General features: G+C 38.8%; 1 protein-coding gene across 1 annotated transcript; it reads right to left on the bottom strand.

The window, feature by feature from the left end:
* Window positions 1-380: 380 nt before the first annotated feature.
* Window positions 381-830, bottom strand: LOC122746325 (myosin light polypeptide 6-like). The gene has a single exon (XM_043991849.1). The coding sequence runs from the start codon at window positions 828-830 to the stop codon at window positions 381-383; it is 450 nt and encodes a 149-aa protein (XP_043847784.1).
* Window positions 831-22,524: the final 21,694 nt, after the last annotated feature.

The following is a 22,524-nucleotide window of genomic DNA, read 5'->3' as shown; positions in this document are numbered from 1 at the left end:
TTTTTGTTTTTGCTTTTTGTTTTTTGGTGAGGCAATTGGGGTTAAGTGATTTGCCTAGGGTCACACAGCTAGTAAGTGTTAAGTATCTGAGGTCACATTTGAACTCAGGTCCTCCTAACTCCAGGGCCAGTGCTCTATCCACTGTGCCACCTAGCTGCCCCAGCTAGCATTTTTTTTTTTAGTGGGGGCAATTGGGGTTAAGTGACCTGCCCAGGGTCACACAGCTAGTAAGTATTAAGTGTCTGAGGCCAGATTTGAACTCAGGTCCTCCTGACTCCATGGCCAGTGCCCTATCCACTGTGCCACCTAGCTGCCCCCGAGAGGATCATTTTCACACTGAGAAAGTTAGGGGATTCTTTGTGGAAAGGGGACTTTTGATCTCAGCCGTTCAGCACCATCCAGACTAGCTCTTCATAGTTGATATAACCAGTGCTGTCCTCATGCCCTGCTACCAACACTTCCACTTCTTCCTCTGTCATCTTCTCACCCAGAGCGATGAGGACGTGCCGTATTTCAGCCCCCACGACTGTGCCGTTCCCTTCCTTATCAAACACCGGAAGCCCTTTTATGTAGCCTTCATATATGCCCTGGTCCTTATTCTTTGCTACGGTCTGCAGCATTGTCAGGAAGTGTTCAAAGTCCAGCACCTTCACATTCATCTCAGCACTCTTGGGATTCCCTAAGTCTTTGAGCACCTCAGCATTGGTGGGGTTCTGGCCCAGGGCCCCCATCACGTTCCCACACTGGCTGTATAAGATCTTTCCATACCCCGTGTGGTCAAGGAAGGCCTCCTTGAATTCAGCAGTCTGATCCTCTGTAAGGTCCCACATCTTGGCCGTGCAGCTCTGTCTCCGCCGCCGCCGCCTCCGTTGCTGCTGCTTCTGCTGTATATAATGACTCCGTCGGTTGGATTACATTTTGATGTCCTTTCCAGGTTTATCACCTTGACCCACTTTACTTCCAATTTTCCCAATCCCAACCCCCCAAAATGCTGCTGTGAATATTTTGGTACATCTGGTTCTAGTTTTTATGTTAATGGCCTCCTTGAAGTCTTTGCCCAGCAACAAAGAAGGTTTGAACAGGTTAATGATTTTTCTGGCATAATTCCAAGCTGTTTTTCAGAAAAAGAGGGGTGATTCCTAGTTCTACCAACATCATATTAGTCTTCTAATAGATGTAAATCTACCTTTTATAAGGTTGTTTTAAAGAATTGATCTTTTATTGTTTTCTACGTCTTTTTCTGCATCTTCACTTAGACTATTGCCTAGAATTAAGATTCAGTCACCTCATTCTGCCCTACCTGGCTAATGATTTTTGACTGTGTGTAGCCCACTAGTTGTAGGCTCATACATGACATCAGTCTTTTTCAAGACTACACTCAGTCAACATTGTCCTTTTAGGACATAGTCATCACAAGATAGCAATTCTTGATAAGGTGAAAATCTCATAGTTTACAGGTTAATAGGAGGCATCCTGGTGATCATAGACCATAGATTTAGAGCTTGACGGGACCTCAGAGATCTAGTGCAAAGGTATCTGGATAGATTTTAGGGGGTCTGTGAACTTGGATGGGAAATACTTAAATCTTTATTTTCATCAACCTTTGGTTTCAATCCTCTGCATTTTATATTATACATTTAAGAAACATTATTCTGAGGAGTCCTTAGTTTTCACCAGAACACCTAAAGGGTTCATAACACAAAAAAGACTAAGGAAACTGATCTAATCCAACCTGCTGATTTTACAGATGAAGCCATGTGAGGAGGAAATAACTTGCCTAAAGACACATAGGAAGTAGGCAGAACTTGGACCTTCCCTTTCTCTTACCTGGGAAAGCATGCACACAGGAGTAAAGGACTTGTGATTTTGTAGTATGAATGCCCACAGAGATACTACCCTTGGCAAGTTCATTTAAAAAGGTGTGGTGGAGGGAGAAGCTAGATGGCTCAGTGGATAAAGCATTGGCCCTGAATTCAGGAGGATCTGAGTTCAAATCTAGTCTCAGACACTTGACACTAGCTGTGTGACACCCTGGGCAAGTCACTTAACCCTCATTACCCCACAAAAAAGAAAGAAAGAAAGAAAGAAAGAAAGAAAGAAAGAAAGAAAGAAAGAAAGAAAGAAAGAAAGAAGTATGGTGGTTACTCAGTTACTCAGTAATTATCAGGAAAAGAATTTGGGTTTATTTTGTGGTTGTTGAGCTTAATAGTATTTTTTCCAATTATGTGTAAATATAGTTTTCAACATTCATTTTTATAAGATTTTGAGTTCTAAATTTTCCTCCCTCCCTTCCTTCCCCCTCCTTAAGCCAGCAAGCAATTTTATATAGGTTATACATGTACGACCATGTTAAACAGATTTCTACATTAGTCATGTTGTGAAAGAAGAATTGGAACAAAAGAAAAAAAAACATGAGAAAGAAAAAAAAATCCCCAAATATATGAAAATAGTATGCTTTGGTCTTCATTCTGACTCCATAGTTCTTTCTCTGGATGTGGAGGGCATTTTCCATCATGAGTCTTTTGGAATTGTCTTGGATCATTGTATTGCTGAGAAAAGCTAAGTCTCTCATAGTTGATCATAGCACAATGTTGCTGTTACTGTATACAGTGTTCTTCTGGTTCTGCTCATTTGTTTTAGCATCAGTTCATGTAAGTCTTTTCAGGTTTCTTTTTCTGAAATGCTCCTTGCTCATCATTTCTTACAGCACAATATTCCATTGCATTCATATACCACAACTTGCTTGTTCAGCCATTCCCAAACTGATGGACATTCCCTCAATTTCCAATTCTTTGCCACAACAAAAAGAGCTGCCATAAATAATTTTGTACATTTGGGTCCTTTCCCCTTTTTTATGATCTCTTTGGGATACAGACCTAGTAGTTGTATTGCTGGATCAAAGAGTAGGCACAGTTTTATAGTCTTTTGGGCATAGTTCCAAATTGCTTTCCAGAATGGTTGGATCAGTTCACAATTCCACCAACAATGCATTAGTGTTCCAATCAGGAAAAAAATTTGTGAAGAGTTTATATGACCTGACCAAGGTTGTACAGCCAGTGTGTGTTGTTACAATTGAAATTAAGGTAAACCAAGGCACAAGATTCTAAGCACTGTCAATTTATTAGTAAAACATGAATTTACCAATAAATAGGATCTCAGCTTCCCTAGTAAAACTAAGATCCAAAGGTCAGGAATGATTACTCTTTTTATAGTTTTTAAGGGAAGTATAGAACAGAATTCCATAGGTGGGAAACAAGTTAGTATTTGTTAGAAATTGGGAACGAGAGGCTAGCAACAACCCCTCCTTCCTGCCTGTGACCAAGAAATGTTCATTGTTTGAGTCCACCTGCAATATTAGAGATAGTGGACCAGACTTCTTTGGATAAGAAACCAGACATCCTTCAAGGGTAAGAGATTTCCTTGACTCAAGAATAAAACAATGATTAAGAAGAGAACTGGATTTCTAAACTTAACTCAGTAGAAGTCAGCTGAATTTCTGAACTAAGTTCAGAGACGAAGAATCATGACTTTGGTTGTTACAGGACAAAATCATTTAACTATGAATAGGATCAATTAAAAAAGAATCTATCTGATTATTTTGGTGTCAAATGCACATATGTCAAAGGCATTTGAACACAACTCTTCCACTAAGCTAGGTGGTCTCTTTCAACTAGAATGTAACTTCCATAGGTGCAGAAAGCATGTCTGAATTATCTTTGTATCACTTAAGCAACAAGAATTTCTTAAGTACCTACTACATGCCTGGTGCTGTACTAGGCATTGGGGATACAAAGACAAAAGGAAAACATTCCTTGCTCTCAAGGAGCTCACCCAATTTAGCCAAGGGAAACATTAAGTAGTATATAGGCATATACAAAGTACAAGGTGACTTGAGGGGGAAGACACTAACTTAAACTAAGCCTTGAAGGAAATGAAGGATTCTGAGGAATGCAGACAAGGAGGGAATGAGCTTTAGGTACTTGGGACAGCCAATGCCAGGGCAAATGGACGTGGGAGATGGAGTGGCATGGATGAGGAACATAGAGGAAACCAGACTGGATATATTGGGGTGTTAGAGGAGGGGAGTAATGGCCAATAAGTCTAGAGAGGTAGGTTAGAGCCTGGTGGTGAAGGGCTTTAGACAGGAAACAGAGGAACTTATATTTGATCTTGGAGGTGACAAAGGTGCTCGAGTTTATGGAATGTGGTAGTCACATGGTCAGATTCGGACCCAAAGATCAGGTTAGCAGCTGTTTGTAGGTAGAGAGGGGACACACTTGAGGTGGGGAGACCAGTTAGGCGGTTGTTGCAACAGTCCAGGAAAGAGATAAAGGCCTGAATGAGGGTGTTGGCTGTTGGATGTGTGAGTGGAAAGAAGGAAGATGGCTAGAGATTGTATGGGGATAAGAACGACAGGATTCAGCAACAGTGGCTATGATTAGGGTTAGAGAGTGAGGAGTCAGGAATGACGCTGAGGTTGCAGCCCTGGGTGACTGGGAAGATGATGGTGCCCTTGACAAAAATAGGGAAGATGAGAAGGGGGGGTTGAGGGTGGAAAGATAATGGGTTCTTTTATGGATATATTGAATTTGAGATGTCTATGGTGTAGCCAATTTGAAATTTCGAATAGACAATCAAATATACAGGAAAGGGTTATATTTTTAAGGAGTTAAGAGATAAAAAGGAGAGAAGAGGGAGCTTATGGTTAATGTCTTCTATCTTCTCAGCTAAGTATGAGGCAGAGGTCTTCAGCTGGGGGTGTGGAGAGAGGAGGTGATGTGGGAAGTTTCAGAAGAACAAAGACAATTTGTAATAGTCTTTAGGGGTGAGATAGAGATTCAATAGCTATTTATAGATAGGTGGCTCATTGGATAGAGTGCTGGGCCTGCAGTCAGGGAAGAATCATCTTTCTGAGTTCAAATCTGGCCTCAGATACTTACTAGCTGTGTGACCCTGGGCAAACCCTGTTTGCTTCAGTTTCCTCATCTGTAAAATGATTTGGAGAAGAAAATGCAAACTACTCCAGTATCTTTGCCAAGAAAACCCCAAAAGGAATCACAAAGTCAGACACGACCAAAAATAGGTAGGACATCTTGGGTACACACAGTCAACAAACATTTATTAAGAGCTTACTAATTAAGGAGGAGTACAAGTATTGCCTTGTTGCAGTAGGAGTCCAGTTGAAATTAGATAACAAATTTATAGTGTATTCGGGCAGCACAGTTGCTTGTTTTTATCCAGGTCCATTTAGCAGCATATGAATTGGAGCAGAGGAAGCAGATGGTGGGAGCAATCCAGGTTTGGGCTTTAGCAAGGTATGAGTAGTGATCAGACAAGAAGGCATGGGTTTCAAGAATAGAAGGTCAGCATAGGGAGGAACTAGACAAATGAAGGGTGGCAAGAGATTGGGATGGGAAGAAAGTGAAGCTAGAGAAGGAGTGGAGGCCTGGGGGAAATACTGAGGGGCAGAGGAAATGGAGGTCCCAGTGAGGACAAAAAGTAGAATAAAGAATTAGATTAGAAAAAAAATTTAAAAAAAGAAAAAAGTTTTTAAAAAAGAATTGGATTAGAAGGGGTAAGGTATGGGGGGGGGATGGAACCATAGGAAATTGTGATCAGATAAAGGAAGTTTAGAGTTCTTGATTATAGGTGATGAGAAATCATAGGTGATCAAGGGTATGAGGACCCCATGTGTACTTGAGATGTCCTATCACATTTCTTTGTACATGAGAAATATTTAATAAATGGTTATTGACTGACTGGATGAACTATATTAACCCCTTTATTTTACAGATGAAGAAATTGAGGTCTAGAGAAGTGAAAGGACTTGTCTGTGGTCACTGACCAATTATTTGAAATGAAGACTGTAGGCTCTTTGAAGTCATGAACTATTTGGTGGTGTTTTTGTTTTTGTTTTTGGTCTTTATATCCCTTGGCTCCTATCACAAATCCTCATACATTTGTTGTTGCTCAGTTATTCAGTCTTTTTTTCCCCACTTCATAGTATTTTATTTTTTCCCAGTTACATGTAAAGATAGTTTTCGGGGTAGCTAGGTGGCATAGTGGACAGAGCACCGGCCCTGCAGTCAAAAGGACCTGAGTTCAAATCCGGCCTTGAGACACTTAACACTTACTAGCTGTGTGACCCTGGGCAAGTCACTTAACCCCAATTGCCTTACCAAAACCAAACAAACAAAAGATAGTTTTCAACATTCATTTTTGTAAGATTGAGTTCCAAATTTGTCTCTCTCCTTTTCCCCTTCTCTTTCTTCAAGACTGCAAGCAATCTGATATAGGTTATATGTGTACAATCATGCTAAACACATTTCCACATTAGTCATGTTGTGAAAGAAGAATCAGAAGGAGAAAATCACACAAAAGAACAACAAAACAAAAAACAAACAAAAAAGTGAGAATAGTGTGCTTCTTCTATCTGCATTCAGTAATTTCTGACTCTGTGATCCCGTGGATTATACTACTGATGGGGTTTTCTTAGAAAAGATACTGGCACTGGCCCTGGAGTCAGGAGGACCTGAGTTCAAATCCGGCCTCAGACATTTGACACTTAATAGCTGTGTGACCCTGAGAAAGTCACTTAACCCCAATTGCCTCACCAAAAAAAAAAAAAGTACTGGAGTGGTTTATCATTTCCTTCTTCAGTAGATTAAGGCAAACACAAGTTTAAGGGACTTCCTCAGGGTCACATAGCTAGTAAGTGCTTGAGGCTGGAACTCAGACCTTTCTGACTCCAGGTTTAGCACTCTATCCTTTGAGCCATTTGGCTACCTCCAGTGTAGTAGATGCTTAATAAATGCTTAGAATCATAGCTCTAAAGCCAGAAGGGACCTCAGGATTAGACCATCTAGTCCAACCCCTTCACTTTACAGAAGTGGAAAATGGGAGCTAGGGAAATTATGTGACTTACCCAAGCTCACAAAGGTAGGAAAAGTCAGAAGTGAGATTTGAATCCAGGTCCCTTGATGACAGTGCTAGGGTATATTCACTATAACCTTTTTGTCTCTCAGGAAGTAACATCTCACTTCTTGAACAGTTTTACCAGTATCCCCTTCTTCTATGGCTGATCATTTAGTTTCTCTGTTACTAGCTCACAGCCTTCCTCCCACTGGCCTGTGACCACCTTGCTCTCTAAAGACCATCCTCTTTTTTCTCTTCATTGGTGATCTCATCTGCCAGGTCAATTTGATCTCCCAATGCTTTGAGTATCCTCTCTATACAAATAACTCCCAGATCTAGATCTCCAATCATGATATCTTCCCTAAACTTCAATCCCAGTCCATTCAACTATAGGATGGACATTTCTACCTCAATTTCCTGCCAGGCCCTTAAACTCAATATGTCTCCAAACAACTTAGGCATAGAATTATGGGATCATATATTTTCTTTCCTATTCTTCCAGGCACCCAGGCATGAAACTGTGGAGTCATATTTTGTTTTTCTCATTCATTCTCACACCCACATAATCAATCAGTTGCCAAGTCCTATAGATTCTACCTCCACAGTATCTCTCACATTATTTCTTCCTCGCCACCTACACAGTCACCATGTCATTTCATGTCTGAACTTCTGTAACAGACAACTGGTCTCTCACTGCTGGCTATTCCTCCCTCAGATGCATCATTCCTATCACTGTCAAAATAATGTTCCTAAGCCACAGATTTGACCATTCCACTCTCCTATTCAAAAACCTGTAGTGGCTCCCTATTCATTATAAGATCAATACAAAATTTTAGCTGGGCATTTAAGACCTTTTACAAGTTTGGTTTCAACTTGCCTTTTCATTCTTATTTCACACTAATTCCATTCATACACTGTAGGTTTCTGGCGAAAGTGAACTACAGCTATTTCTCAATCTCATCCTGTACTCTGCCAGCTCTGGGCATTTCAGCAGGCTTTTCCTAAAATATATTCCTTCCACATCTCTGCCCATTGAAATGTTTCTCTTCCTTTGAGGACTAACCCATTTGCAATCTCCTCCATGAAGTCTTCCCTCTTTGATTCTTCTAATTAAAAGTGATCTTTCCCACCTCAAAATTTCCCAATATGCTTTATCTGGATTTCTCCTTGCTCTCAGCATGTTCTACCTTTTATCACCTATATATATACATATTACATTCCTCATATCAGATCCCAAGTTGTTTGAAGACAGGTCTAATGTTATTCATCATCTTTAAACTATGCACAATACAGCACCTTGCATATAATAAGCACTTAATAAATGCTTATTGAATTGAATTGTTGGATGGAGTTCGATGTTGAATGTTAAAATAGGATCCCCAGTGATAAAGTATTGAAACGCCTTTGCTAATCTACCAGCAGTAAAATTTTGCTGCAATGCAGATCCAGAATCATACAGAGAGCTTAGGGAAAGCAAGGAACCCAGATCTCTGCCACATGATAAATTAGTATGGGGTAGTTTCAAGTAGGTGCATAAACAATGAGGTAAAGAAGTAGACAAACACAGGACAGCTAGGTGGCACAGTGGATAGAGCACTGGCCCTGGAGTCAGGAGGACCTAAGTTCAAAATTACCTCAGACACTTGACACTTACTAGTTATGTAACCTTGGGCAAGTCACTTAATCCCAATTACCTCACAAAAAAGAAAAAGAAAAAGAAAAAAAAGAAGTAGACAAATAGATAGGTCTACATCACTGAAAGACAACAGCTAGCTCTCTCTCTCTCTCTCTCTCTCTCTCTCTCCCTCTTTCTCCCTCCCCCCCCCCAACTTTGCCTCTCCCTTTATAAATAACATTGGGACATGATTTAAAAATGTTGTTTGATTTCATATTCAACCTTTTAGACCTATGGTCACTGGTTACAAAAGTAACATCATCTTTGGCAATGGAGGACAATGATGGCTTAAGTATCTTACAATTAATAGTTATCTATGTGTCACTGATATGATTCTAAGAGGTAAAATGTATTGAAGTTTGTTGTTATTGTTCAAGTCATTTCAGTCGTGTATGACTTTTCATGATACTATTTGGAGGTTTCTTTGCAGAGATACTGGAATGGTTTGCCATTTCTTTCTCCAGCTCATTTTACACATGAGAAAATGGAAGCAAACATGGTTAAATGACTTGCCCAGGGTCCATAAGTGTGCCACCTAGCTGTCTCTACTACCTAACTGCCCCTTAGCAAATTTCCTACCACATATTTCAGTCTGTGCTTAGTTTTAAAAATTCTTGGTTAAAATTAAACTTTGAAAACAAACAAAAAATTCTGGCCAGAAACCAAGAGAAACATTTAAATATGAAAAACAAACAGGTATAAGCCCTTTATATTCCCTTTCTTGACATTCCTTCTTCTTGCTTTCCCTATGGGCTCAATGCCATTCCCACAGTAGTGTGTAGCCCTCTCCAACTAATTGTTATTTTAAATAACCCGTTGGTAAACTAAAAGGAAACTGGTAAGTACATATGTAAAAATGTATTATTGGGGGCAGCTAGGTGGTGCAGTGGATAAAGCACTGGCCCTGGATTCAGAAGGACCTGAGTTCAAATCCAGCCTCAGATACTTGACACTTACTAGCTGTATGATCCTGGGCAAGTCACTTAACCCTCATTGCCCTGCCCCCCCCAAAAAAAGTATTATTAAAACATATATATATATATATATATATATATAACTATCATTTAGGTTGATAGCTCTGAAGTTGATTATAGCATAAGCTATTAAAATAAAGAATAAAAAGAAATAAAATCTGCTTTTCATTAGCAGGTTTTCTATTTGACTTCTACTTCATTCTGAAGGCAAGCAACTGAAAACAAACTTTTTGACATAACATGGTGTTGCTGAATTAGCAGTTTCAACACTACCAGGACAAACATAAAATTGTCTTTTTTTTAAATTTAAAGACAATAATAATCTACACCCTTTCTCCAAAAATCCCCCAAACCCCACAACAAACTTCCTTTTGTCTCCAACCATTAGGATTTATGATTTTAGCCACTAGAGGGCTCCCTAATATATTTTTTTAAAACTAACAATTGCTATCAAGCCCTTTGTCGAGGGCCTTCCAAACATTTGCCAAAGAATCACAGTACATGATAATCAGGACTGAACAGAAGTATCCAATGAGAATGTTTTTATTGGCTCACAGGAGCATTAGTAGTGATGCATTGCACAAATGTTAACTATAATGTTTCCCTCTGTCCCCCAACCCTTCTCATTTTTTTTTTTTTTTTTTAGTGAGGCAATTGGGGTTAAGTGACTTGCCCAGGGTCACACAGCTAGTAAGTGTTAAGTGTCTGAGGCCGGATTTGAACTCAGGTACTCCTGACTCCAAGGCCAGTGCTCTATCCACTGCGCCATCTAGCTGCCCCCCCCTCCTCTTTTTTTTAAAGACATGTAATAGATGGAGAGGCAGTGTGACAAAATGTATAGTCAGCCTCTGAACTGGGAAGACTAGGTTTCAAGACCAATCTCTGGCTGTGTGAACCTAGGTACGTCACTTATCAGTGTTTCTTGGGTTTCAAGGCAGACGCTGACCTGCTTTAGAGGGTTTCCTATAGGAGGGAAAACACAGGTCCAGTTCCAACCTACCAGATGGACAACCCCAGTGTTTCGTTAGGACCTCTGAATGTACAAAGATCTGGAGGGACCCCTCAAAAATGTTGAGTGAATCCTCTGGTGAGGGGGGAATGTGTGAGAGAACATGATAGAATCGTCAGCATGGTTAGTGGACCTGCAACAAGGAAGGGGGTGCCCATGTCAGTGAGATGACAGATTCATTTAAACATTGAAGCATTGTTCTTATATTAAATAAAATGGGGAAAGAAGGGGACTGATCATATTTTTCTGGGATATTGGCATCAAAATATGTGTTTTTGGTCTATGCTGATGACAGTAACAAGCAAAACCTGCACGAGAGAAGGCAAATCCGTAAAATGAAGATTGCTGGAGGTGAAGGATTGTTTTCCTTTTTTTTTAGAGTAGATGCCTTGGCTGTAGTGAGTGTTTGATACTTGTTAGATTGCCTGGGCTGTGCAACTGTATGGATATAAATACCCTCTCTTGCTTTTCTGAATCCACAAAAGGTGCTGTAACTGCTTCCTTCTGAGCTTGCCTCAGGACAGGACTGTCACTTTTTGGTAAATTCACAAGATTCTCTTTTTAAACCCTTTGCAAATTTACAAAGAGGTCCCCAGCAGGACTATCGCTTTTTAGGACATTTTAATGGCTCGGCATTGGGTCTGGCTTCAAATCCTTCACCAACTTTAAACACAGATCAAAAGACCTTAAGCCAGTGCTTTAGGTTTCCAACCCATGCATTCAGCTGCTTCAGTCACATTTTATGATTGCTCTTCTTATCCACAACAACATTTTATATCAGAGATCTTAACCAGGGGTCAATCAGTTAATCAGTCAACAAACATTTATCAAGTGCCCTACTATGTGTTAAGTGCTGGGGATACAAGGAAAGGTGAAAGACAGTCCCTACCCTCAAAGGACTCACTAGGATCTGTGAAGCTTAAGACATTTTGTTAATTGTACCTAGATAAAATTGATTTCTTTTATAATCCTATGTGTTTTTGTTGGATCCATATCCTTTACTAGACTACAAAAGGGGCACATGGCACACAAGAAAGATGAACCCCTGGTCTATATGAAGAATGTTTGATATTTAGTTACTGGCTCTCCATTGTCTAAAACAAGATCAAATTGAGAATAGGACACTTTAATGGGACATCCAAGTTCACAGGAATATTACAATCCTGTACAACATCTCTTCTGTCTGGCTCATTCTCCTTATTCAAATGGTCAGCACCCTAGTTCAGGTCCTGATCTGGATTATCTCAGTAACCTCTAATCTCTTTGTTCTCCAGTCCATTCTTTACCCAGGGGGAAACATTATGGCCCTAAAGCATTGGAATGAGTATTGTTATTAATTCATTTTCAGTCATATCCATCTTTTCTTGACCCCATTTGGCGTTTTCTTGGCAAAGATACTGGAGTAATTTGTCATTTCCTTTTCCAACTCATTTTACAGAAGGGGAAACTGAGGCAAACATGGTTAAGTGACTTGCCTAGGGTCACACAATTAGTAAGTGTCTGAGGCTGGATTTGAACTCAGGAAGATGACTCTTCCTGACTCGACTTGCCATTCTTTCCACTGCACCATGGCACAGTGGATAAAGCACTGGCCCTTAAGTCAGGAGGACCTGAGTTCAAATCTTACCTCAGACACTTCCTAGCTCTATGTCCCTGGGCAAGTCACTTAACTCCAATTGCCTTAAACATCCAAGGCCATCTCCAGTCAGCCTGATGTATATCTTGCTACTGGACCCAGATGACTCTGGAGGAGGGAGTGAGGTTGATGACTTTGCACAGTCCTCCCTAACTTAAATCCAATTCACTGCAAGCCAGGACACCACCTCCCTGATGTCATGGTCCTCTTAGAGAACAAAGGACAAACAACAACAACAACAACAACAACAAGGAATGAATGACTATGCCATCCTTCTGTTCAAGAAGCTGCAGTCGTCTTTATTGCTTCCAGGATAAAATGCAAACTCCTTTTGTTTGGCATTTAAAGTCCTTCACACATGTCTCCACTCTATTTTTTTCTAGGCTTTTTAAACAGACTAAGCCTTCACACACTCCAGGATGTAGCCAAATGGCTTATTTGCTGTTTTTCTTGCATAGCATTCCATCTCCTTTCTGTGCCCTTGCATGGTCTGAACCCCCTAACTAGGTAAGAGAGACACATTGAACATCCCCCAACACCATTTAAAATAACTAACAAAATATTCTGCCCCCAATATCTTTAACAGGGGAGTAATAGAGTCCATCAAACGCATAAATGAGGTGAGAACAACTAAATAAACCAAATATATAAACTGGGTATGAAAAGTGAAATGCTTCAACCCATTGAAAGAAATCAGGTTGTGAAATATATTGGGACAGGTTGAAAGAATTAGATATACCTCTGGGTTAAAGTCTAATGTCAGAGAAAGGATTTGAGCAGTGGAGCAGAGTCAGATCCTGTAGGCTGTTACTAGAAAGCAACTAACTGGATACTCCCTCTCCCATTGACCATATCAATGGTGAGAATTAGCCATTAACAAATTATGCAGCTGGCTGTGAGGTGAGAGAGGACAAAGTAGACATAGCAAAGAAAAACATCTTGAGGGAGCATCACCTCTTTGGAACAGCTTCAAGAGTCTATCTACATCTATTGGGAATTTCATGAAGACTCCAAGAAAGGAGAAAAGGACATTCATTCAGTCAGGAGATAAGAGTGATCCCTTTGCCACATGGACTTTTAAAATTTGAACTCATTTTCCTATGGATTCTGGATATACTTCTGGAAGATTCTGTCCCTAATTTTTATTTGGGATGGGGTGGGGTGGGGGATAGGAGGTAGGGTGGGTGTTTTTACATCAGCTGTTCTTACTATACTATTCAGCAAATAATTTCTTCTAAAAGCTAAGTAATTTTTTCTGACTGGTAATCAATGGGTTCTACAGTGACTCATGAGCAACAATTTTAGAAAACTACCCCCAGCCCCTCAGGGTTGCCCCTAGAACCCAGAAGGAAGAAATAGTCATCCGAAGATCCGACCCTGCAGTGCTAGTGGGAGTTGGGAATGAGCCCAGAGGGGGAGCTTCCCCTGTAATATTCGTCTTTCTCATCTCTGCCTCTGTTATTTAGAGGTTAAGTATTGTTATGGTTGACCTTGCTATTGTAATTTTTCACTTCCTTCAAGGCTTCAGCTCAGATATTATCTCCTTCAAGAAACCTTTTCTGATTTTCACAGTTAGTGAACTCTTCCTCTCAGGAATTACTTTGTGTTTATCTTGTCCATGTTGTTCTACCCACTCCCCAGTAGAATGTAAGCTTTTTGAGGGCAGGGACAGCTTCATTTTTTTGTCTTTATATTCACTGACCCAGCAAGACAACTTCCTCAAATATAGTCAACAAGCATCTATTAAGTGTTTGCTATGTGCCAAGCACTGTACTAAGTGTTAAGAATACAATGAAAGGTAAAAACACTGGTCCTTGCCCTCAGAAGTTCAGTCTAATAGAAAAGACAACATGCAAAACAGCTATGTACATGCCAAGTTATGTACATTTTAAATGGAAGATAACCTCAGAGAAAAGGCACTAGCACTGGGGGAACGAGATTGGGAAAGGCCTCATCCTCATAGTATAAATTAACAAATGTTTATTGAATTGACAAATATGAAAATAGGGATGCTACTGCTATTCTTGATAAAGTCTTTCCTTAATGCAGTAAGAGAAGAATAAAATAAAAATCATAGCATCACAGAGGATTAGACCTTGGGAACTATCTAATTGACCTTCTTTGTTTTTCAGATGGGAAACTGAGACATGGAATGGTTAGGTGACCTTTACAAGGTCACATAGAATGTTAGTGTCAGAGCTGGAACTAGACCTCCTATCTTCCAATCCAGTACTCTCTTCTTTCTGAGATTCTAACCCAGGAATATATCTTCAAATTCTATATGACCTCTTGATATTATGCACTTATGTGTTATATAGACACCCGTCACATGTTATATCACTAAAATATTGTGAAATATTGTATTACAGTGGAAAATCAGCAGAATTCTGAGTCAGAGGACTTGGGTTCCAATATTGTTACTAATTAATTACATGTTTTATCTTGGTCCCACATCTCTGGGTCTTTGTTTTCTCACCTGTAAGATGAAGGGTGGGACTAAATGATCTTTAAGGTCCTTTCCCACCCTAAAGCTTTAGTGATATATACACACACGCACATATACACACACTTATGTAGTGTGTGTAAAATATACACACACTTATGTAGTGTATGTATATGAAATATAGTCACACATAGATACATATATTTTTGAATACATACTGATTTATCATTCACATAAAATCTTGGAATTTTAGGAGTATTACTTTAGCCAGATTGAGCTTCTTATAAGGAAATGCTCTGGTTGCCAAATCAATCAATCAATCAATCAATCTATCTATCTATCTATCTATCTGTCTGTCTTTCTATCATCTACTATCTTTTTTATCAATGCCTTTTATAATCATTCCTCGTATGCCTTTCCCCATCTCACCCCCATATAACCCTTTTTCAAAGCAAGGAAGACCAATTATGCAAGGAAGTATTGTATATAAATAGAATTCTGGGCTTGGACTCAGGAAGACCCCAGGTTCAAATTTTGTCTCTGACGCTTAAGAGTAACCATGGACTTATTACACCAGCTAAGTCTGACAGTGCCTAGTGAATGGGGTGGGGGAGGGGAAGCACTAAATAAATGTGTTGATTGATTGATTGAAGTTTACCATGTCTGTCATTTCTCATCTCCCTACAAAGAGGAGGGATCAACCTTTACCTTTAGAAGTGAATAATAGGAAGAGAAATGAGAAAAAAAAGTAGATGAAGTTTCTCAGAAATGTAGGTTGGAGTCAAAGCAATCTGTTTCGAGCACCAGGAGGCCTTGAAGTATAAGGGGAAAATGTGTTGATGGTAGACAATTCATTGAACTCTCTCCTACAGGGTGTCAGCATTTTCTTTTTTGAATTTTATAGGACTATAGATGGGTGTGGGATAGAGATTGGAAATCCAAGGCAGCTGGCAAGTTTATACAAACTTCAACTTGTGTTATTGCAAAGCTGTGTACTTTTTCTTCCATTTGATGTCTGTGCTATCTCCCCAGTGACCCTTCTCTGACAGATAACCAACAAGCAAGCTAATGCACATTTTCAACAAGAAAGGAAAGGTTTTTTTTTTTTTTAAAGAGCCTTCTAATAAAGATTGGAAGTAGTTCTGGGTTAGGAGGCCAGTAAACTGGCCCTTCTGAGCTATTTGTGTCAACTTAAAAGGTAGGTGTCTCTATTGACCTGTTTTTAGTGCTACAATCCCATTCTCTTGACTCAGGCCCCTGGGCATCTTATTTTTATTTCGGAATTTAAAATGATTTTATATGTAGCAGGGGGAAAGAAGGCACTAGGTACAGATGTTCCATTTATATGTAACATATTTGTAAAGACCTTGGTAGGTGTCTTTATGAACACTTATTCTCTCTGTTCCTTCATGGTAATTTTCTCCACTTTATTAAATACAAAGCATACAGAAACCTTTCACGGTTTTTACCCCCAAATATAAACTGCTAACTCTGTTGAGGAATAGAAAAGCATAACTTTCAGATGATTTGTTTTTGGCATGATAACTATTATTAGATATTTATGTGCTGTTGTCTGGTAATCAGACTATGTGGTATAGGACTGCCACCATCCTGCCCTACTCCACTAATTCAGGTTTCTGCAGGACTTTTCCTCTTGTCTTCCAAGATAAATGGTCTGAACAGCAGGCTAGATATTCTAGTATTGCTCCCGTGTCTGTGTCAACAGAACAAACAGAGCAGAAAGAGCCCCTCAGTGTCTGTGGTTTGAAGGACCTCCCAGCGAGCTGGATTCCCATTAGAACAAGGGTCGTGGATAGCTTTCAGGGGATCTGTGAACATGAATTGGAAAAAGGTGTATATCTTTATTTTCACTAACCTCTAGCTGTAATTGAGTATTTCCTTTACTTATGAATATAGATTGACAACCCATTTTTCTGAGGAGGGATCCATAGACTTCACCAAAGTAGTCTATGACACAATAAAGGTTAAATACCTCTGTATTACAGTTACAGTGCCGAGGGCATAGTTGAAAAAAGGGTACTTACTATCAAAAGGAAGACTAGAATAAAGTGAGCTTGGAATACATGGCATTATCCCTTTATCTCCATTCCCTGCAGAGTCTGGAAAGTGAAAAGAAGGGAGGGAGGGGAGAGAGGGAGGGAGGGAGGAAGGAAGGGAGGGAGGGAGGGAGGAAGGAAGGAAGGAAGGAAGGAAGGAAGGAAGGAAGGAAGGAAGGAAGGAAGGAAGGAAGGAAGGAAGGAAGGGAAGAAGCATTTATATAATCCTACTATGTGCCAGGCACTTTGCTAAAAGCTTTGCAAATATCTCATTTGATCTTCACAACAACCTTGGGAGGAAGATGCTATTATTATCACCCCAATTTTACAAGTGAGGAAAACGGAGAAACAGAAGTTAAATGAGTTGTGCAGGGTCACACAGCTAGTAAGTATCTGAAGGCATAATTGGACTCAGATCTTCCTGACTCCAGACCTGCCCCTCTATCCACTATGCTACCAAATGGTAGATAAGGAGGATGATAACTGATAGCAGCTATATAACTGAGTACTAACTTCTCAGCTCTTATCAAGCTTCAGTGTTTTTGGTTTTTTGCCAAAGGAATGACCTTTGGGTTTAAAAGGATAGAATAAAAATGGATAATAGAAGTTGATATCGAGGTTATGCTGAAGTTGACTTGAACTGGCCAATTGTTAAATTTTCAATGTAAGCATTTATACCTTGGAAATTGCTACAAATCGGGGTTTGACATTGTTTTTTTTATTGGCTATACTAATGAACATGATGGAGAAAATGTTAAGAATTCAGGTTAAACTTCAAAGTATACCATGCATGCATTCCTGCCTTCTCCCAACTCTCCTGTAGAGCTTGTTGTTAAACATTTACCAGAACATTACTCGTTGATATCCTAGTAAAGGACAGAAAGAGAACATTTAGTTGCATTTGATGAATTCAAGTCACTTGACCCAGGTAAGTTCCATCCTTGGATGCCAAAAGAACTTGTGGATGTGATTACTTAGTGGTCACTGGCATTAAAAGATCATGGAGAACAGGAGAGGTACTACAGGATTGGAGGAGAGCCAATGTTGTCTTATTTCAAAAAATGGGGAAGGAAATATTGGGAACCCTATTTCAATCTCTGACAAAATTTTAGAAGGGATTATTAAAGAAATGGTTAGTGAGCATCTGCAAAAAGGAAGCAATGATCAAAAGAGTGTGGCTTCATTAAAAATAGATCATGTAAACCATACTATTTCTTTTGTCTTTGGTGCTGTTGTTTTTCTATTTTGAGGTTTTTCGTCATTGCTCTGATTTTTTTCTTATAACATGACTAATGCAGAAATATGTTTAATGTTATTATGTGCGTATATATATATATATAATATATATATATATATAACCTATATCAGATTACCTGCTGTCTAGAGGAGGGGGGAGGGAGGGAGGGAGAAAAATCTGAAATTGGAAAGCTTGTATAAACAAAAGTTGAGAACTATCTTTACATGTAATGGGAAAAAAATAAAATACTTTATTATTAATTAATAAAAAAACAGATCATGTAGTATGGCAGAAACTAGGCATAGATTAACATCTCATACCATATACCAAGATAAAGTCAAAATGGGTACATGATTTAGACATAAAGGGCAATACCAAAGGCAATTAGGAGAGGAAGGAATAGTTTAACTCTCAGATGTATGGAGATGAGAATAATTTATGACCAAAAAAGAGATAGAGAATATTATGAAAGCAAAATGGATCATTTTGATTACATTAATTAAAAAGGTTTTGTACAAACCGAAGCAATGCAACCAAGATTAGAAGGAAAGCAGAAAACAGGGAAATGATTTTTATAGCCAGTGTTTCTGATAAAAACCTCATTTCTAAAATATATAGAGAACTAAATCAAATTTATAAGAATACAAGTCATTCCCCAATTGAGAAATGGTCAAAGGATATGAACCGGTAGTTTTCAGATGAAGAAATCAAAGGGATCTATTGCCATATGAAAAATGCTCTAAATCACTATTAATTAGAGAAATGCAAATTAAAACAACTCTTAGGTACCACCTCAGACAAAATGACAAATATGACCAAAAAAAAAAAAAGGAAAATAATAAATATTGGAGAAGCTGTGGAAAAATTGGAACACTAAAGCATTGTTGGTGGAGTTGTGAACTGATCCAATCATTCTGTAGAGCAATTTGGAACTATGCCCAAAGGACTCTGGGGAGTAATACCACTACTAGATCTGTGTCTCAAAGAAATCATAAACAAAGGAAAAGAACCCACATGTACAAAAATATTTATAAAAACATAATACTGATTTCAGAAAGGCCTAGAAAGACCTGTATGAATTGATGTATAGTGAAGTGAGCAGAACCAAAAGACAGCAATATTGTTTGATGAAGAACTGTGAATGACTTAACTATTCTCAGCAATACAATGATCCAAGACAATCCCAAAGGACTAATGATGAAGCATACTATCCACCAGTGACCACTGATATTGATTGAACATAGACTGAAGTATGCTATTTTTCACTTTCATTTTTTTATTCATTTTCTTATACAGAATGACTAATATGGTCATGTTTTACATAATTGAACATATATAACCCACATCTGATTGCTTACTGCCTTAGGGAAAAGGCAGGGGAGGGAGGAAGGAGTGATAACATTTGGAACTCAAAACTATAAATAATAATGTTTTTATTAGAAAAATTTTTAAATGTAAAAAAATAAAATAAAAATTACTCTCAAGTTGAAAAAAACCCAAACAAACCCAAAAACAGATCATGCCAGACTAACCTTAATTTCTTTAATAACAGGGTTACTCAACTGGTAGATCAGGGGAATGCTGTAGCTATAGTTAATCTAGATTTTATCAAAGTGTTTGATAAACTGTCTCAGATTATTTTTTGGGAAAAGTTGAAGAGATGTTGGATTGTCAATTAGTCAACAAGTGTTTATTAAATGCTTACTATGTGCCAGGCACTCTGCTAAGGATTGGGGAATACAAAGCAAAAGACAGCCCCTGCTTTCAAGGAGCTCAAAGTCTAATGGGGGAGGTGGCATTCAAAGAACTCTCTACATGTTTTACACATAAAGGGTGAAACCATAAGCAAATTAAAGAGAATGGAATATTTTATCTCTCAGATTTTTGGACAGGGGAAGAATTCAAGACCAAAGAAGATATGGAGAACATTTAAAAATGTAAACTAGATAACTTTGATTATATAAAATTAAAATGTTTTGCCCAAACAAAAGCAATGCAACCAAAATGATAAATTCCATGGGGAAAAAAATAGAAGGAAGGCAGTAAAATGAAGGAGGACACTTTCTGTGCGAAGGTGGGATTTTAGCTGGGATTTGAAAGAAGCCAGGAAAGCCAGGAGGCAGAAAAAAGGAGGGAAAACATTCTAAGCATGAAGGACAGCCACTGAAAATACTCAAAACTGGAAAATAGAGACTCACATGGGAGGAACAACTAGGAGGCCACTGGATCAAAGAGTCCATGTGAAAGAATGATGGAAATGTGGGAGGGGCTCAGATTGTAAAGGGCTTTGAATTCCAAAAAAAAAAAAAAAGAAAAAAAGATTTTATATTTGATCTTGGAATAGTAGAGAGCCCCTGGAGTTTATTGAATGGGGGGGATGACAAGGTCAGATCTGTAGTTAAGATGAATTTGGCAGCTGAGTGGAAAACAGATTGTAGTGGAGAGAGACCACTGAGTAGAATATTGCAATAATCAAAGCATGAAGAATTGAAGGTCTACACCAGGGTGGCAGCAGCATCAGAGGAGAGAAGGTGATATATTCAAGAGATATGTCAAGGGTAGTAATGACAGCACTTTGGCAACTGATTGAATATAGTTGAGGAGAGAGATTTGGGTCAATACAGTTAGATTTGGAAGAGGTTATAGGAACAGTTTCAAAGAATTGCCAATAATGGTTCAATGTCAATTTAGAGGGTGGTTTCCACTGGAGGACCTAGGCTGGTCAATGCCTGGCTCTCTGCCAGAGCTATACTGGATTTAGCTCCAATTGTTAAATTTTTAGTGTGAACATTTATTTACACCTTGGAAATCAGCAAACTCTACAAATCAAGGTTTGATTTATTGTTTTGTTGATTATCTAGATTTATAAACAGGATAGGGAAAATGTTAATGCAGATTAAATTTAAAATTGTTTCCTGAGCATATATTTTCCCCCAGAGATCTAATCATTAAGCATTTTACAGCTTGTGCTGTGGCCTGGGCTATTTACCATTTTTACCAATTACTTGGATAAAGGCATAGATGCCATGCTTATCAAATGTACAGATAAATAAAAAGCTGAAAGAGATAGGTAACATATAGGATGACTGAGTGGGAGTTTGAAAAGATCTTGATGGATTAGAATAGTTGGCCAAATAAAATAAGTGAATGCTTGGATTCAGAAAAATCAACTTTACTAGTACAGGAGTAAGGAGGCATAATTAGTCAGTGTCTGAAAAGGAGCTGGGGGCTTTAGTGAACCACAAGCTTGATATGAATCAACACTGTGATGTGGCAAACAAGAAAAGTGAATTCAGTCTTGGACTACATTGAGAAAGGGATAGTTTCCAGAAATATAGTGATGAGTACCTCACTGTTCTCTGCCCTGGTTAGCCCACATTAGGAATGTTGTATTCAGTTCTGCATTCCACAGTTTAGAAAGGACATTGATGAGTTGGATGCTCAGAAGTGAACCAGGATGGTGAATGGCCTTGATTCTGTGCCTTTTCTCTGATGGCTCAGTTTTCAGTACTGAGGGGGAAAAAAGAAGAAACAGATTGTGTCTGTCCAATGAAAAGAAATATTGTCTAGAGTATAGGAGATAAGGACCACACCTGTTCTTTTTATTGTTAAGGAAATTCTCTCTAACAAATGGAGGGCAGCATTTTCTCCATTATCTTTGCAATTTATAGACTTAAAGAATTTATAGACTTTATAAGGTTATAGAGTACCTCAGACACTGAGATGTTAAATGGCTTTTCCAAAATCACTTAGCTAATATGTCATAGGTAGGACTTGAACCTAGGTCTTCCTGGCTCAGAGGCTAAATCTTTCCCACTATGCTTGATGAATTAAATTGAATTGATTCTCTCCATAACAGTAATAATAGCTAGCATTTATATAGCACTTTAAGGTTTGCCAAGCACTTTTCAAAAATGATCTCATTTTGTCCCCACAACAATCCTGGGAAATAGATGCTATTATTATCCCATTTTACAGATAAGGAAACTGAAGTAGAGGTTTAGTGACTTACTCAGTGTCTGAGGTTGAATTTGAACTTGGGTCTCTGGTCCAATGCTATATCCATTTCGGCCACCTGGCTTCCAACTTCGGGCAGTTGTTGTCTTTCCTTAGCACATCAGTCTGCTAACTAGTAGGGGTGTAGAGGGATAGAACGACCCAAAATTAAAATAGAAAAAAAAATCTGTTTTCACAAAGTGTACAATTTAGTAAATAATACCCATCCAGCTCAATATAATACATCACAATCTAGGGGTGGTCACATGCTAGAACTTCCCATAGGCTTCTTTTTATTAGTTGGAACAGCAAGAAAGAAATGCAAAAAGACATTTAATACTTCACTCTGAATCTTTAGTTTTCCTCATTAGGTTGGCCTGCCTGCAGCCTTCCTTCCATAAATTAAACAGCCTGGGCTGGGGCGTTGCCAGCAAAGGCAGCCAGAGAATGTTAACATTCTGCTCCTTGTTCTTCTGGCTGATCAAACTTTAAAGAAGAAAAAGAAAGAGAAAAACAGAGAGGAGTCGACTGTGGTCTTTGTCCATTGGGTGTTGGAAAGAAGGTTAAAAAAAAGGCAAAGCG

The sequence above is a fragment of the Dromiciops gliroides genome, chromosome 3, assembly GCF_019393635.1.
Source record: "Dromiciops gliroides isolate mDroGli1 chromosome 3, mDroGli1.pri, whole genome shotgun sequence".
Lineage (NCBI taxonomy): Eukaryota > Metazoa > Chordata > Mammalia > Microbiotheria > Microbiotheriidae > Dromiciops > Dromiciops gliroides.
The sequence above is the reverse complement of the archived record's forward strand: the minus strand, read 5'-3'. Positions and strand labels throughout refer to the sequence as shown.

Bases quoted from the DNA above. Each gene is read 5' to 3' on its own strand.
- LOC122746325 (XM_043991849.1), bottom strand. From the start codon at position 830: ATGTGGGACCTTACAGAGGATCAGACTGCTGAATTCAAGGAGGCCTTC.